This window comes from Thamnophis sirtalis, unplaced genomic scaffold, assembly GCF_051295495.1.
Source record: "Thamnophis sirtalis isolate CommonGarterSnake01/CBP01778 unplaced genomic scaffold, rThaSir2_p1.2 scaffold_15, whole genome shotgun sequence".
Lineage (NCBI taxonomy): Eukaryota > Metazoa > Chordata > Lepidosauria > Squamata > Natricidae > Thamnophis > Thamnophis sirtalis.
In genome coordinates this window covers 42053341-42071652 of record NW_028261395.1, presented here as the reverse complement: position 1 = coordinate 42071652, position 18312 = coordinate 42053341, and the positions used below count along the sequence as shown (strand labels likewise).

The 18312-nt window shown below is 46.4% G+C and overlaps 1 protein-coding gene across 2 annotated transcripts in view; it reads right to left on the bottom strand.

Annotated features, from left to right (window-relative positions):
* Window positions 1-18312, bottom strand: part of SAMD11 (sterile alpha motif domain containing 11) — a 107122-nt gene that overhangs the window by 50762 nt on the left and 38048 nt on the right. For both annotated transcript variants that reach the window (XM_087702081.1, XM_087702082.1), the window contains exon 4: window positions 3547-3671. In XM_087702081.1, the coding sequence (XP_087558207.1) occupies window positions 3547-3671 (125 nt within the window). The remainder of the gene's footprint in view (window positions 1-3546; window positions 3672-18312) is intronic.

Below are 18312 nucleotides of genomic sequence, written 5' to 3'. Positions count from 1 at the left end.
TCAGACAGCCCTGGCCCCCTCTCTGCCTCCGACACAGAGCCCTCATCAGAGCCTTCCCCAGACTCCAGGACTGGCCCATCTTCCTCCCCAACCTGCTCACTCTCCGAATCTGCTGCCAGCTGTGCTGGCCGCTGGTAGGTCACAACATTTTCCTCTGCTGAGAGACCCATAAGTCTGTTCCACTTCTGTTTCCCAGCTGGCCATTTGAACAACCCTGCAAATTATAGACCCAGAGGCTGTTGGGATTTTTTTGAGGGGTGTGTGTGTCTCCCCTCATTTCCTTGCATTTCCCTTCCCTGCATTGCCAATTTCAGATCAATTAATTGGAGGGGAGACCCCCCCATGACAGAGTCTCTCCTTTTACTCTGGAGTAGAGGTAGGGAGGCTTGAAGGAAGGGAACCAACATCTGGATGTGTGACAGGGCTGCAGAAGTCGGTTCCGCTTGCGGAAGCAGAAGACAAACTGGGCAAGCTAAAATATTGAATCGCTGGACTGGAAGGACAGAGTGGATAATTTAATTTAGCCTCCCTTGCTCTCCCCTGAAGCGTTTTTTTTATTATTATTATTATCCAGTCAATGTTGGCGGCCGCTTTTTAACTCTACACATCCCTCCTCTCTCCAGAAATTGAAATCTTCCGACACCAACAGTCCGCCACCAAAAAGAAACCCTGAATCTACAAGAGGGGGGGGGGGGGAAAGGTGGTGGTGAGAATCCCACCAACCACCAGCAGAGGGCAGCGGAGAGGTGGCATTTCCTGCGCCTGTGTCTCTCTCCTGCCCTCTAATGATAATGTCAGGTTTTCACACAACACTGGAGAAAAAGCAAATCCCCTTCTTGTTAGTTGAGAAGGGGATTGTTGATCTTAACTGCCTTACTCCATGATTAAGAGATGCCGGTAATACCTCCAGGTCTCTGGTGGGCCGGGCTGAGTGAGAAACAGCTAAGTGTTGCATCAGAGATCTTACGAACACCTCAATCATTGACAGCAGCTCCAAGAGAGCAAAATCGATGCAGCAATTAGATTTTATCAGCATCGTCTCTCTCTCCCTCCCTCTCTCTCTCTCGCTCTCTCTCTTCTCTCTCTCCACACCCCTACTCTTTTCCATGAGCTCACGAGGCCGTATTAGAGCTGGGGAGGGGGTGCATTCTGGCCTCAAGGAGACTGTTTTTGATTTCCAGGCTGAGTTTTTTTGGGGGGGTGAGATTAAATGATGCCAAAAGCCATTGGACTCCTTGGCAAGTTGGATTCTTGTTCAATTAGCAGGACGCGCTTTTTAAAAAAACAACAACCAAAACGGAGCGCAAACATAATCCAGGACTGCACCTGGAAGTCAGCTAGGCTTCCTGAGACAAGTAAAAAGCATGCGCTTACTCCCAAAAACCCTCTTTTTATTTCAACGGCTGTGAATTATGTTCATTCACAGCCCGTAAGGAGTCACAAATAGTTTGTAAAGAGTCCGACAGAAGTCTGCCAAAGTCTTTCTAGATAAGGCTGATAAGCACCCACTGTTATCTCCCTTGAAACGCTGCCAAACACCTAATTGCCAATTCGCTTGGCAAGGCCACACGGAGCACAGAGTCAAAACGGAGCTTCCGAATTTAAACCGACCAGGACGAACAAAGTTGCTTCCTGCAAAGGCTGGCGTGCCTTTGCTCCTCCTTTATGTCTTATGGGAGGGGCCAATCATCTCCAAGCCTTACTCCCGAGTCGTTCCTTCCGTCTTAACTGTTCTTGCCTTCTGGCAGATCTGTACCTGCGCGCACTAGGAACAGGCTCCCGCTGTTCTTCTGCCTCGCTGATGTCTGACTCTGGAGGCTCCGGAGGCAGCACATAACTGCCAGATGGCCCTGGCCCCCTCTCTGACACAGAGCCCTCGTCCGAGCCTTCCCCAGACTCCAGGACTGGCCCATGTTCCTCCCCAACCTCCTCACTGTCCTACACCGGTGGACTACAACAGCTAGGCTCAATTCCTGAAGAATAAAATGCATCTTTCCTCATGCTGAACCATTATCGCTTTGAGATGAGGGTTGCAGATGCTGCAGCCACGCCATCGCGAGGATTTCCCCCCCCCTTTTTTAAAGGGATGGGTACCTTTCAGCCCCCTCCCTCCCCAAACCTAGAAGAATCTCATGAGAGAGGGAAGGAAGACGCAGGAAGGGGAATACTTCTCAATGTATTTGTTAAAAGAACAGGAAAAAACAGGTGGGTCAAAATTTCAGCAGCAAAGGGACAGGATAGATGCTGCAGACTTCAAAGGGGGGTGGTGTCCTCTCCACTTTCTGGATTAAACCCGTGCCCAGTAATTCAAAACTAAAACGAGGAGAGGACGTGCCTCTGTATACATTTTGGGGTTTGGTAAAGTTTGCTAGGAAATGAAACAGACCTTGATCCACCCTTGAGAGTTTAGTAAGATGTGATTGGGTTAAAATGTGTTCTGTTTACATAATTGGGGGGGGGGGGGAGAGAAAATAATCAAGGAGAGAAGCAATTTAGGAACTAAGGAGAAATTTCCTGACAGTGAGAACAATTAATCAGTGGAACAGAAATTGCCTCCAGAAGTTGTGAATGCTCCAACACTGGAAGTCTTTAAGAAGAGGTTGGATAGCCCTTTGTCTGAAATGGTGTAGGGTTTCCTGCCTAGGAAGGGGGGTGGACTAGAAGACCTCCAAGGTCCCTTCCAACTATTCTATTCTATTCCATTCCATCCTATTCTACCATATTCTATTCTATTCTATTCTATTCTATTCTTTCAAAGTTTTAAATGCCTTCTCAACCACCCGAGCCAACTGCTCCCTCGTCATTCCTTCTTGGGAAAAGATAAAAATGTTTTTTCAAAACAACAACGGGACCATCGTATCCTATGGAAGTCAATCCTGAGCATTTCTGGATTTATCTCTGGGTCTCGGCCTGGCCCGTTGGGTTGCCCAGCTGTGCCGGGAAGCTTCTGGGCCTCGCCGTTCGGCTGAAGGGTACCTTCGGTTCTCTGCCACCCATCCCATTTCTCCAGTGGGCAGGGGCGGGCGTGGGGGAGAAAGAGCCCGACCTTTCCCCGTCTCCCCCCCCCCCCGTTAATTCTCCCCCTAATTCTGCGGCCAGACAAGCCGCGCTCCGTGAAAGCGAGGAAAAGGTCAGAGCGCGGCAGAAGGTGCAAATGAGGGGAGGGGGAGGAGGGAGGGAGGGAGGGAAGGGATTCGGGTGAGCCCTCCGCACACCGCCACCGGCTTTTGATTAATGAAATTACACAACCCGCCAAGCCCTCGTTCCGCACCGCTGCCTGTCAAAACTCCCCCGGAGGCTGTTCAGCTTCTCCGGCACGGCAGACGCTCAAAACACACACACACACACACACACACACACACACACAGCCAAATCCGAGAGCGAATTTTAACAGCTCTCCCACCTATGCAATTCTTTCTTTCCCTCCCTCCCCTCTCTCTCTCTCTGCCTCTCTCTCTCTCTCTCTGTGTCTCTCTCTCTCTTTCTTTCTCACGCACACACACACATACAGAGCAGAGCCCCTCCGTGTCCCTGCGCGCCACTTACCTGCTGCTCCCAAGCCAACCTCGAGGCTGCTTCTTTTGAACTCGCAACGGCTCTGCGTCTCGGGCATGCCGAGCTGCCGGCTCTGGTGAAGGTTGGAGAGGAAAGAGGTGAGATCACCGTTTTGGCTGTGAAGAGAGAGGAGGGGGAAAAAAGAAAAAGGGCTCACATCAGCAGCTCACGCTTCTCCCGGAGTGTGTGTGGGGTGCATCTGTCTGTCTGTCTGTCTGGTTCTCTCCCCACCCCCCCGCCCCACACCCGTAACCTTTTCCAGGGCTGCACCCCTCCCAGGATTAACTAAGTCCTGTAATCTTGCAAGTTTTCCCTTCCCTGCTCTGCTCTTTTTTTCCCTTTGTGCACTGAAGGGCCTGTTTTTAATTTCGACGCGCACACACAACCCGAATCGTGCGTTTCAAAGCAAGCAGGGGTTTTCGCTTCTCGCCTGCCATGTGTGGGTTGGAAGCGGTTTTGGTTTTTTTTCCCCGGCCAATTTTTTAGGAAATTGGGAATTGTGCGAAGGCTTTTTTTTTTCTTCTTTATTTCTTTTCTTCCAGCCCTTTCAAGGAAAATCCACTTGCTGCAAAGAAGGGATCAGTTTAGAGACGGACGAGGCATTGTGGACGGGGGACAGGGAATCTGGGGAATATGAGTGGAGGGGGGGGGGGCTGCCCCAAAGATTAAATCAATCACCCGATTCTCCAGAGAGAAACCGACCGAAAAAGGAGGAGGAAAAAAGACATTTCCGAATTGATTCCCATCCAGCATTCCACATCGTTCCCACCAGAAACATCTGCCACGCTGTTTGAGGATGATGGGAACCGTAGTAGTCCAATTGTTCCACCGCTTTTGGACTTCACAGAATAATTCACGGGGAAGGGGGGAACTGACTCCCCCTGCCCCCCCCCGGAGACATAGAGGGGGAGAAACGGCTACAGGCCTTATTTATTTGTTCAACTGGTTTGCCATCCAACTACCAAAGACTCAAGGGCAGTTCACAGGTCTACATCTTGGCCAAAATTAGGCGGGGTGGTGGTGGTTAAGTATTATATATATATAGATAGATGATTGATAGGTAGGTAGGTAGGTAGGTAGGTAGGTAGGTAGGTAGGTAGATAGATAGATAGATAGATAGATAGATAGATAGATAGATAGATAGATATAGAGAGATAGAGATACATACATACATACATACATACATACATACATACATACATATATACATATATACAGACATACAGACATACACACACACACACACCTTTTTGGCCTCTTTAAAAAAAAAGAAAGATACATGTTAAAATTAAATATGTCTACTGAAAAGGAACTCTAAATACCATCAACATAAAAGGGAGCTTGCTCAGAAGCAGAAATACACCAAGTAAATGAGATGAAGAGTTGGAAGAAAAGGAGAGAGAGGTAAGGGAAGGAGAGAGTGATAGGAGAGAGGACAAGGAGAGGGGGAAGAGGAGGAGAGAAAGGAGGAGTGGAAAGGGAAGAGAGGAGAAGGAGAGAGGAAAGGGAAGTAGAGAAGAGAAGGATGACAGAGGGAAGAAAGGAGGTAGGGAGGAGGAGGAGAGAGGGAGAAGAAAGTGAGGGATAAGGTACAAATAGGTTGTATGGAGAGCAGAAGAGCCAATAATTGATTTTGGGAGTTGATGGCAAGATGAATTGATGTAAACATTGAATAATACAATACGATGTTGGCTATGTAATAGTATGGATGTGGATTGTATGTTATGAAAATGGAAAAATAAAAAAACCTTTTTTAAAAAAAGGGCAGTTCACAGGTAAAACAAAAACATTTTTTTTAAAAAAAAAACCTGCATTTTTAACTATCCACAGTTTTCCCCAAATTATTTTTCAAAGAGCAAAGGTAGCCCTTACAAAGCACAACAGCAGTTCGATTCGATTTCGATTTATATGCCACCCTTCTCCCAAGGACTGGTCCCTGGAATTAAGTTGAATTTGCATAGGTGGCTTTTGTTTGTTTGTTTGTTTGCATTTTCAAAAAAACAATTGCACAATATGTGGTCATTTAAAGGGAACAAACAACAACAACAGGAAGGAGAAGGAGGAGAAGGAGGAGGAGGAGGAGGAGGAGAAGGAGAAGGAGAAGGAGGAGGAGGAGAAGAAGAAGAAGAAGAAGAAGAAGAAGAAGAAGAAGAAGAAGAAGAAGAAGAAGAAGAAGAAATCGTGTGTTGTCCCGATTGTAACAGCTTATATCCTCCGACGTTACCTTAACAGTTCCTAGGTCCTTAGTTAGGACTCGAGCTGTTGAGCTACCAACCAGCCCCAAAGGCTGTGAATCTCACCAAAGATTAACCCAATAACAACAACAACAACAACTTATATTTTAAGAAGGTCCTTGGTTGATACCTAGGACGCTGGCAGCAAACCGTATCAACCATTGGCACCAGTCACTGGTTATTTGTAATGCATTTTTGAATGTTCAGTTGGCTGAGTTTCATGTTTAATGAATAAAGTATAAATAACAACAACAACAACAATAATAAACACGACGTGCTTGTACAAATATTCCAACAGGCACAAGATTGGACCTTTGCAAAGAGTGTCAGAGTTTAACACCCCCCACACACACACACATCCCCATTCCTCAGTGCTGTCACTCAAATGGCACTCCATGCTCCTGAATACACAATCCTGATTACGTGTGGATGCATCATTTCAGAAACCGAGCAGCGTTTTGCTCAAAGACAAGTCTAAAAACAAAAAGACCATCCTTGTTCCGCAAACTTCCAGGATGAAGGAAAAGAAAGGGAGGGGGGAGGGAGGGGAACCAGGAAGGCAAGCAATTCCGAAGAAGAGGCATGCTTAAGGTTGCACCTTTTCATCCAACAGGATTTTAAAAAAAGGTTCGGTGTATTTGCCAAACCCGGTGAAGGGGGGGGAGGGGGAGGCATCAAAGTTCCCAAACTTGCCAAATCTGAATGAAGACCATCCCCAAATCCCGTAGGGTGCTAAGTTTTTCCAGAACTCCCATCATCAGACAAGAGTTGGGGGGAAAGAAGTAAGGATTTGTACATGGTAAAGCCCAAGAGCTAGCCCACAGCCCCAAGATCTAGCCCACAGCCATCTTACTCACTTGATCCACCGAGATGAAAAGGGATACTATCTGGAGTAGCGCCCTTGGGTAAAATACTTTGACAAGTCCTCTTTTCTAAACAGCACCCCTCCGTGACACGACACGACAGCAAACACACCGTTTTAAGAGAAAGGGCGCGTCTCCCCGTGCAACGCCCCGCATAATCGGTCGTCCCCTTGGATGGGAACGCGGACACAATCTCAACGCTCGCCGGGCGGAAACGTTGCGTTGGGCCAACGCAACTCAAGAAGTCGCCTGCGGATTCCCACGGGTATAGAATTCCCTTCCTTTGCTAAGCCTCCTGACCAACTTCACCGCTCCTTTTTTCCTCCCCGAATCCAGCGTCAAGTGGGAAGGTTACTACTGCGGCTCCAGGCTGATTCGCAGGTGAGAGAAAGGCAGCTGGTTTACGGATTGATCCACATCCCAGAAGGCCGGTCATTCTTAAAAGCTTTATTGTAGCCTTAGAAGCACCTCTGGGGTGCATTAGAGGCAGGGAAAAAAAATGTCTGCCAAGGAGTTTATGGAGGATTAATTTGAGGCGATTATCGGTTCTTGTTCATCATGCAAATCAATACCACGGCGAAAAGCTGCCATCAACGTAATCGGAGGAGGAGGAGGAGGAGGCCGGGGATAGGTCGCCGTGTATGTGGCTAGCCAGCTTAACTCCCATCCTGGTTGCAAATACTCATGTGCATTAAAGAATATATTCTATATTCTATATTCTATATTCTATATTCTATATTCTATATTCTATATTCTATATTCTATATTCTATATTCTATATTCTATATTCTATATTCTATATTCTATATTCTATATTCTATATTCTATATTCTATATTCTATTCTACTCTATTCTCTATTCTCTATTCTCTATTCTCTATTCTCTATATTCTATATTCTATATTCTATATTCTATTCTACTCTATTCTCTATTCTCTATTCTCTATTCTCTATATTCTATATTCTATATTCTATATTCTATATTCTATTCTACTCTATTCTCTATTCTCTATTCTCTATATTCTATATTCTATATTCTATATTCTATATTCTATTCTACTCTCTATTCTCTATTCTCTATATTCTATATTCTATTCTACTCTATTCTCTATTCTCTATATTCTATATTCTATATTCTATTCTACTCTATTCTCTATTCTCTATTCTCTATTCTCTATTCTCTATATTCTATATTCTATATTCTATATTCTATAGTCTATAGTCTATATTCTATTCTACTCTATTCTCTATTCTCTATTCTCTATTCTCTATATTCTATATTCTATATTCTATTCTACTCTATTCTCTATTCTCTATTCTCTATTCTCTATTCTCTATTCTCTATATTCTATATTCTATATTCTATATATTCTAATTCTATTCTATATTCTATTCTTATTCTATTCTATATTCTCTCCTCTCCTCTCCTCTTCTAAAGTAGCAGGAGTTTGGAAAAGGGCTTGTTCAGAAGAGGGGGTCAAGCTATTCTCCAAAGCACCTGGAGGCTGGAGACAAAGCGATGGATGGAAACTAACCCAAGGAGAGAAGCAACGTAGAACGAAGGAGAAATTTCCTGACGGTGAGGACAATTAGTCGGTGGAATGGTTTTGCCTCCAGAAGTTGTGGGTAACTCTAACCCAACCAGGGAAATCAACTATGGCTTTAATGAACATGATTAATCAATATGGTCAAGTATCTGGGTTTAAAATAAATCTAGGGAAAACAAAGATGATTGTTAAAAATATGAACACAAATCAAAGAGAAGAATTAGAAAGAACAACAGGATGTGAGATAGTAAAAAAAGGTTAAATATTTAGGAGTTTCATATTACAACCTCAAACGGGAAATTATGCAAGTATAATTACGAACCATTATGGCATGGAATACGGGTAGAGATGAAGAAATGGGAAAAACTACAACTGTCTTTGTTGGGAAAGATAGCAGCAGTAAAAATGAATGTTCTGCCTAAGTTTTTATTTCTTTTTCAAATGATACCAATACTCAAAAAAGATGCAAATACTGGAAGAATGGCAGAAGGGTATTAATAAATTTGTCTGGGCAGGGAAGAAACCGAGAATAAAACTTAAAATAATGCAAGATGTACAGAAGTTGTGGGCGCTGGAGGTTTTTAAGAAGAGATTGGACAACCACGGTTGAAAATACTCATGTGCATTAAAGAAGAGTGGGTCAAACTATTCTCCAAAGCACCTGGTGGCTGGAGAAGCAGCAATGGATGGAAACTAACCAAGGAGAGAAGCAACCTAGAATTAAGGAGGAATTTCCTAAAGGTGAGAACAGCCAACCAGTGGAATGTCTTGACTCCAGAAGTTGTGAGTGCTCCAACACTGGAATAAGTTTGATCCAGAAGTCTCCTGCTTGAGCAATCCACAATTTTGGATACTATTGTGTGTTTTATTCCCTTTTCTCTCCCCCCCCCCCCCGCACTCCTTAATGGGAAATGGTCCAAGGGGTTCTCGAACTTTCCCGCCAAGGGGATGGGGAGTTTGATTTGGAGTCCTTTCATCCCCGCCAGAGAAAAAAACAACACACACACACACACCCCTTGTGTGAATCCCAGTAATTCAAAGCAGAACCTTGGGACGAGCTCAGCTGCAAAAGCCTTTAAGAGACAGAGCAAGGTCAGATTCTCTCCCGGGGAGGTAAACCCAGAGTTTCTGAGTCAGCCAAAAGCGAGGAAGGAGATCCGACAGACAGCAGCTGACAGCTCCTTGATTCGAGCCCCCCCCTCCCTCTCACCCCCCCCTCCCACTCATGCCCGCCCTCCTACTCCTTGCACAACAAAATCTAACTAATCTGTGCTGCGTGGGTCAACGCTTTGCCTTCCTCCTGCCTGTATGGCAAGTCAGTGGCAGCCAGAACAGGCTGGAGAGGACGAAGGGGGACGGGGTGGGAGTGGAGCTACCCTCTTTCCCCGAAAATAAGACCTCCCTGGATAATAAGCCCAATCGGGCTTTTGAGCACATGCGCTAAAATAAGCACTCCACCGAAAATAAGCCCCCCCCCGAAAAATATTGCAACACAGCAGCGGCCAGGAGCTGAAGACGCTCGCCACCTCCTGCACCTCAAAAATAATAAGACCTCCCCAAAAATAAGACCTCCCTGGATAATAAGACCAATCGGCTTTTGAGCGCATGTGCTAAAATAAGCCCTCCACCGAATATAAGCCCCCCCTGAAAATATTTAAACGCATGCACAGCGGGTCTCCGCCGTTTCCTGAGGGGGGGAGAAAGGGGGGGAAACATGCCATCCATGCAGAACAGCTTCGTGGAGGCTGCTACCGCCAACCCTAGCTACCGCACCCCTTCTCTTAGTGGCGGCCTCAAAAAGAGCGGCAGGCCCAGTGCGCCAGAAACAGAGACACAACTTCCAGCCCTCTCTGGATCAGCTGATCTGCGGGCCGAGGTTGAGGTGCCTTCTTCACCTCAAAAACAATAAGGCCTCCCCGAAAATAAGGCCAAGCGCTTATTTCCGGGGTCAAAAGAAAATAAGACCCTTTCTTATTTTGTGGGGGAAACACGGTAGGTTTAAAAATAAAAATAAAAAATAAAAAACCTCAACCCAACGCACAAATTTGGGTCAAGGCCATTTCGCACTGTTTTTTTTTTTTTTTTTTTTTTTTGCAAATGCCAGCTAGCATCCAATCTGCAAGCAGAGAGGCCTCAAGGAGACACAGGTGTTCTTAAGATTTTGAACATGCCTGTGTGGGTCTGTGTGTGGGTTGTGCGTTTTCTCTCCTCCCTAAAAGACATCAGGATGGAAAGCTCCTTTCCCCCCCCCCGCCCCTCCAGCTCACGCCTTAAAAGCCAGAGAAGCTACAAAATAATTTACAATAATACAATAGCAGAGTTGGGAAGGGACCTTGGAGGTCTTCTAGTCCGACCCCCTTGCCTAGGCAGGAAACCCTATACCGTTTCAGACAAATGGCTATCCAACTTCTTCTTAAAGGCTTCCAGTGTTGGGGCATTCACAACTCCTGGAGGCAACTTCTGTTCCACTGATGAATTGTTCTACCTTCACTTGTCTGGAATGGTAGATGGTCTCCTGCTTGAGCAGTGGGTTGGACTAGAAGACCTCCAAGGTCCCTTCCAGCTCTGTTGTTCTGTATTCTGAAGGTTTTTCTTCTTTTAATATACTATGAGTTGTTTTCGAGCAAGCAAAGATTTCCTTCCTTCCACAAGAGCGGGTTTTCGTTTTTTTTTAACAAGGGAACGACGCTCTATGCTTAAAAAAAAGGAGAGAGGCATGCTTTGAGTTACATTAATACAACAGCCATGTGTGTTAACTTCAAAGCCCTGGGAAAGGAAAGGAAGAATTGCTGCATCGGGCCTAAAGAGATGACAATCTTTTTTCTCCTTTCAGGAAATAGAGAAGGGAGGGGTGGGAAATAGAAGCCGTTTCAGTTGTTACTAAGATTTGATGCCAAGCGGAGGAAGGGACCCGCGCGTTCCTAATTAAGATTTTATTTTTTTCATCAAGGACACGGAGGGGAGAGAAGAACAACAAACAAGGAAATTAAGAGAGGCAGATCAAAGGAAAATAATGAGTGGGGGGGGGAGGCAGAGGAAGATTAAGGATCACCCCCTCTCTCCTTCAAAAGGTGCCTGCTTGATTTGGGAAGGGGAGACTTGAAAATACTTGGCATCTCTGCCAACGTGGGGGGGGGGGGGCAAAGCCCCAAATGCAAAAATTCAGGGTAAAAATGGGAAGCAGAGATTAAATTCTTATGGGGAGGGGTCTTTCTCCCTCTTTTTTTAACCCCCGCTGCTTCTCTCTTTTATCTTCCTCCCTTCTGTCAGAACTTCCCAGAAAATCTGGATATTTCAGACCCATTTTGCAAAAAGCTTTGTCAGTAACCGTCGTGATTCCACGTCGCCTTTCTTAACAGCCGAGTTGCCGCGATGGACGCTAAGCGAGGACGATCTATATTCCCGCTCTGGGCAGCCCCCCTCTTATCCAGGTTCCTTGTGACTTCTATCCAAGATTCATACCTAAGCTGGTCAAACATGAGGATCGGAAGCGATTCATGGTTTCGCAGGCAGGATTCAAACCAAGTTAATTGCACAATTAACTTGGCCCGGACTGAATAGAATAAAAATACAGGATTAATTTGGTTGTTAATTTTAATTTAATTTTTAAAATTTTGTTGTAAATAGCAATTGGGTTTTGGTTTTTTGGATACTTTATTTAAGTATCCCTTTTAATTTTTGTAGTATGTGTTTTCTTTTATGTTGTACGCTGCCCTGAGTCCTTGGGAGAAGGGCGGCATACAGATCCAATAAACCTCGATTTGAAAAACAAAAACCTCGAAACAATGGGAGGGAGCCAATTTGATGCCCAAGGAAGACAATTCTCCAAAAGGATCTAATTCATTCAGAAAAGATTCCAGCTTGACTGGGGACAGATGCTCATACTTAAGATATGAAATATAAAATACTAGCTGGATACCCGTGCTTCGCGACAAAGCTATCTGACAGGGCAATGCAGGAGAAATTCAGTTCGCAACCCGTTGCCTCAGTGTTGGTCGGTGATTGAAACACCTCAGGGAATATCGCTCCTGCCACCTTGAATCTGGAAGCAGTTCCATAGGTGGAAGGCGTAGTAGACATTTTGGTGAGGTACCGACATTTAGCACTGTAAGGAGTCTCAGGCCGCTGCTGAGTGAAGAAGTGTGACGTCCGCCAGTTTGAACTGAGGTAACGGAATGTGAGGTGACTGGCAGTTGGAACAGAGTTCATTTCAGGCGGAGGGGAGAGTAGAATGTCTAACTCCTTAGCATCAAAGCGTGTTAATACAAGGCAACTGGCAGTTGGAACAGAGTTCTTTTCAGGTGGGGAGATGGAGTAGAACTCTTTAGCATCAGAGCGTGTTAATACAAGGCAACTGGCAGTTGGAACAGAGTTCTTTTCAGGTGGGGAGAGGGAGTAGAACTCCCTAGCATCAGAGCGAACACCTAGAAGCCAAGAGGAACAAAAGTGCCAAATTTCAAGTTTGTAGGCTTTACAGTTCTGGAGATTTTGTGATGAGGGAGTGGTATTTGGCTTATATACAGTATATATAGGTTAGAAAAAAACAACAACCTGAAAACCGCCATATGATATATTGGTTCAGTCCACAAGATATCTTTCCTCTCTTCTTTGCCCTGAAAGCCTGAAATACAGTCCTCGACTTTATTTGCTCATAGTGACCGTTCAAAGTTACGACGGCACTGGAAAAAAGTGACTTGTGACCATTTTCACACTTAACAACCATTGCAGGTCATGTTGTGATCAACATTCGGAGGCTGGCATGTATTTACACAACATTTGCAATGTCCGGGGGGGGGTGTCCTGTGATTTCCCCCCCTTGGCGACCATCTGACAAGCGAAGTCATTGAGAGAGAGCCAGGTTCGCTTAATGACCACATCATTCACTTAACAACGGCAGTGATTTGCGTAACAACGATGGCAAGAAAGGTCGTAAAATGGGGATCTTGCTTACGGTGGAAATTTTCCGCTCAATTTTGGTCCTAAGTGAAGAGGACTGTCTAGAATGGGGGGGGGGAACCCCATTATTTCCTCCCCTCCCCAAAAAAAGGACACACGCCTGTCAGCTAAATATAAAACCAGTTTCATGATCAAAACCGTTTCCCCTGAAAGATTCGACATCAAAGCCTTGGAGATTGGCATCCCAACCCATTTTTTATTTTTAATCTTTTTTTTTTTTGCCCGGTGGGAAAAACCACACGCCCATTATTCACCCCTGGGCAATCATTTCCATCCGCAGCGCCGGATAATTAAACACCCATCTTTAAACAAATGAATAGGTAAGAAATGAAATTAAATCCCAATTATCTCCTATCTCCTTCCCTCCCCGTCGCCCCCCCCCCCATGTGCAGCTTTGCATATTCCTTCCCCCGGCAGCGCTGCAACGCTCAACCCACTTGCCCGCCCATCCGCTCCCCCCCCTTCTGCATTTTTCAAGTTTCTATGGTGTTATCGCCAATTAGATTTCCGCGTCCAGCCCGCGCCTCGCTCTCGCGGGTTATTCATTCAATTGAAATCAAATTACGAATAATTTGCAAGCTATCAGGCAGCCCAGCCTGCCTTGCGGAGGTGGGGTGGGTAGAGAGGGGCAAATAGGTCTCCTTTATAAATTACTAATAATTAAAAAGAGAGAAAGAGGCCAGCGGGAGGACTTCCCAAGCAAGCGATGTGGCATCAACCTTCCGTTTTAACCTTCTCAGCTGCTGGTCCTCTTAACGCACCGTCGGAGGCGGAGAGTTTAATAAGGTGACCCAGATGGGTCCTTCACCCTCACAGCTAAGCTGACCCCCTTCCCACTCCAAGCTTGGGGAGGGGGGGTGGGAGACAAGGATGGAGAGAGAACCAAGATCTGCTCCAAAAACAACCTGGCATGGAATGACACCATGCACTTTACATTTTTTTTTGGGGGGGGGGGGGGACAGGAATTCAGGAAGTGAACAAGAGCACTGCAAAAATTGGGCCGACCAGCCTACTTCTTTTCACTTACGCACTTTCTCTGACGCAATGACCAGCCACACAACAAAGGCTTAATGTTGGTTTATAAAGAGGCATCAGAGGTATTCAGCCATTGAGGCCTGCCCCCACCCGCCGCAGCGCTATTGTTCTGAGCGAGGCTTCCCAAGAGCACGAAGCAAACTTCTGGTCCCAACAAAAAACCCTTTTATTAATTGACAGTGAATTCTGCTCATTCACATCCAGCAAAGTCTTTCGAGGGAGGATTTACGGTCACAGACCTTATCTGGCTTGGAGAGCTGCCAGGGTGAGATCTGCAGAACTTGGCAAGGAGTCTCAGAGTCACCAACCAATGAAGCGAACTAATGGTCTCCTGCAAACTCCACTCCCCTTTCGCTCCTCTTTTATTTCCTCTGTGAGGGGCCATTCATTGTCCACCTGTGGCCTCACTCCCATGTCGACCCTTGTTCTTTAGCTGTTCCCTTCATCTGGCCACTCTGCGCATGCACACACTGGGAACAGGCTCCAGCTGTTCTTCTGCATCACTGATGTCTGACTCCAAAGGCAGCTGATAACTGTCAGACGCCCCTGGCCCCCTCTCTGCCTCCCACACAGAGCCCTCATCAGAGCCTTCTCCAGACTCCAGGACTGGCCCATCTTCCTCCCCAACCTCCTCACTGTTTGAATCGGCTGGCAGATCACAGCAACTATGCCGTTCTATTTAGCCATGTTTTTAAGGCCGGGCGCATCTACAGAAGTAGTGTGTGCGAGCAAAGCACATGCATGGACCGTGCACGAACACATGAAGCAAGCATGCGCACGGCGAACTGGTGGTAAAAATAAGTGGAACCCAACGGCTGGGAGTCATCCACACCTGCTTTCCAACCACAACTTGTTCGGAGCCTTTTAAGTGATACAACTCAGATACCAATTTAGGCCGGAAAACAGGATAAGAGTTACGAAATTGTAATTGTAATTTAATAAATTTATATGCCGCCCAATCCCGTAGGACTCCGGGCGGCTTACAAAGTACAAGAGTAAAAATAAAAAGTTAAAATATAGAGAAAGAGAAAACAGATTTAAAAGCAACACACCATCCACTCAACCTAGGTGGGGCTGGACCTCGTTCATGGGGTCAACAGCCCCAGGCCTGCTGGAACAGCCAGGTTTTAGTGGCTTTTCAGAAGGCCGAGAGAGTGGGAAAAGGCAGGAAGGAAACATGAGACCTCAAGAAGTTTGGACTAGAAGACCTCTAAGGATTCTATGATTCTGAGATGATCAGATGGATGGATGGATGGATAGATGGATGGATGAAAAGAACATCTTACATCTGAAGATGTTCTTTTCCAGAAGATGAGTGGATTGAGTTGATAACTGGGGTCTACCTGGTGGCCAAGGGGCGTAGCCCAAAGAGCTTATCTGACTCAGTCCAATCAATGAGAGGACAAGGTCAACCCAATCGGGATACTCCTCTCCACTCACTATGGAGAAGAACATCTGAAGATCTTCCAGAAGAGATAAGACAGACATTAATATGAAGGGATATATTCTCCTGCTTGAGCAGGGGGCTGGCCTAGAAGACCTCCAAGGTCCCTTCCAGCTCTATTCTGATTGATTGATTGATTGATTGATTGATTGATTGATTGGAGTGTTTTTGGAAAGCATTGTCCACAGCACTGTAGGTCCTGCTACAACTTTGGAATGAGCTACCCCCAGAAATCCGGACCTTACCCACTCTCATGGCCTTCAGAAAAGCTGTTAAAACCTGGCTATTCCGGCAGTCCTGACGAATGTATGTGTGTTGATTTTAACCTGTTTTTATTTTTTATTACTTTTTTTTTCTTCGTTGTAAGCCGCCCGGAGTCCTCCAGGATTGGGCGGCCTATAAATCGTAGAAATAAATAAAATAAAATAAATAAACTTGAGGGGGTTTCAGAGGAGAGATTTTTTTTAAAAAAAAGAGAGTATTCACTCAAAAGCTAATCGGGTTTCTAACACTACAGTTTTGCTTCTTGATCAAGAGGTCTAGAACTAAGAGGTCGTACGTCCTGGCAAACATTTTCCTAAATCACATCCTTCCATTATGATCTTCATTACTGGCCGAGATATCTACAGATCTGGGGAAAAAGAATTCAGCCACGGAAATCGCACCATCAGCTAAAGAGGCCAACAGCCACAAAACTCTTTGGGGACATCAAAACGAGCTTTCCACTTAAGGGTTGTGAAATGTTATTTGGACCCGCTGACAATACCGCACCCTTGAAGCTTTCGTGCAAGCTGGCGATTTTGCTATTAGAAGATTGGAGCCAGCACAAAAACGATGTGGAGAAACCCACCCTCCCCCCCCGCTTCACCCAAGGCCCATCCAAGGAGAGAGGATGCTAAAATATCTCCAATGTGCCGTTGGATCTTTTTTTAATCCTAGTCATCAACGGTGCTGTATCTTTCGCTCTATTCCATTCCATTCCATATTCTATTCTATTCTATTCTATTCTATTCTATTAATTCTAATTCCTTATTCTATTCTATTCTATTTGAAATCTATACGCCCACGAAATAAAGGTTTAACCGCACGGCACTTCTAAGCACAGCAGAAAGAGAGAGAGAAAGAGAAGAAGAAAAAAAAACCCTGTTCACCAGGATCCTCAAATATATATTTCTCGTTTGCTTGCAATTCTGGTTCAAGGCCGTCTCTGGAGTAGCGTGCAGGAATAGAGAACACGCCAGTGGCACCGTGCCACCCGTGGCTTCATCCAGACCTCGGGCCGGGAAATTCCAGCGAACATCAGGTACTGATTTCTGTCAGGGACCCAAAAGAGCTGGCAGCCTCTCGTTTCTATCTGCCTGTTGTGGCTTGGGGCGGACGGCGCGCGCTCCAATGCTCGTTTCAATGCTCCCTTTCATGTTGGCTGAACCCGCCTCCTTGCCTCAGAACGTCCTGGCACCCGTCTCTCTCGAGGAGCTTCTACCCACATCACTTCGGTGCCAACTTCCTGATTAGTCTATGCAACATCTCCCAGGTTTATAGCAATGGGATTTCCCCCCCCCCACACACACACACACCCCCATCGTCCATGGGCACACTGGAACTGTTGGCCCCCAGAAAGGAAGAGTGACAGGGATCAACCATCAAAACCTAGGACCGCGAGGGCAAGCTTATGGCAGGCTTGCCAGAGGTGGAATGCAGAGCCCTCTCTGTGGGTACATGTGCCATCGCCAGCCGCTCTTCTGGTTTCCAGAATTACATACATGCCGGCCAACTGGTCTTCGCGGGCACCGGAGGGCCGGGAAACGGCCTGAAAAAGGCCCCCAAACCAGCCAGAACAGCCCAAAAAAACAGGTTGTTTTTCAGACAGTGTTCAGGCCGTTTTTCAGTTGAAGAGTGCCAGGGATCACCCATCAAAACCTAGGACCGTGAGGGCAAGCCTATGGCACGCTTGCCAGAGGTGGCATGCGGGGAGCCCTGCCTGTGAGCACGCCTCCTGTTGCCAGTTGCTCTTCTGGCTTCTGAAAACAGCCAAAAAAACAGGCATTCATGCTGGCCAGCTGGTCTTCGCGTTTCCCCGTACGCGAGAAGACCAGCTGGCTGGCACGCAGGAACCCAAAGACCAGCTCACGAGGGAAGATGCCACCGGGCGATGGCGCGTGCTACTTTCGCCAAAGTGGAGCATGGTTAGAACAAATGGTCACGGAACAAGGAGCACCTCCAACGGTGATGGCTAACCCTTTCGTTATTGAGCGCCAAAAACGCGAGGGCGTGCGGTGCGAACTCCCCGTGGAGATTCGTACCCTCACCACCCTCCAGACCTTCCGCATAGCCCTTAAAACCTGGCTGTCCCGACAAGCCTGGGGCTAAGATTTCAACCCCACCCGAATAGTATGACTGTTGCGTTTTTTTAACGATGTACTGTTTTATGTGTGTATTTTTGTCTTTTACTCCCCTCCCCCTTGGAGTGTGAGCCGCCCTGAGTCCCCTCAGGGAAAAGGGCGGCATATAAATAAAGTAATCAATCAATCAATCAATCAATCAATAGCATGCGTGCGTTCCGGCACCCATAATGCAAAGCGCGCCACCGCACGTGCAACCCCCACATGGTCCCCCCTCCACATGCGCCAGACTGCTGGCCTCCAAACTGAGCTTGATATTTCCCCGGGGGGGTGTTGG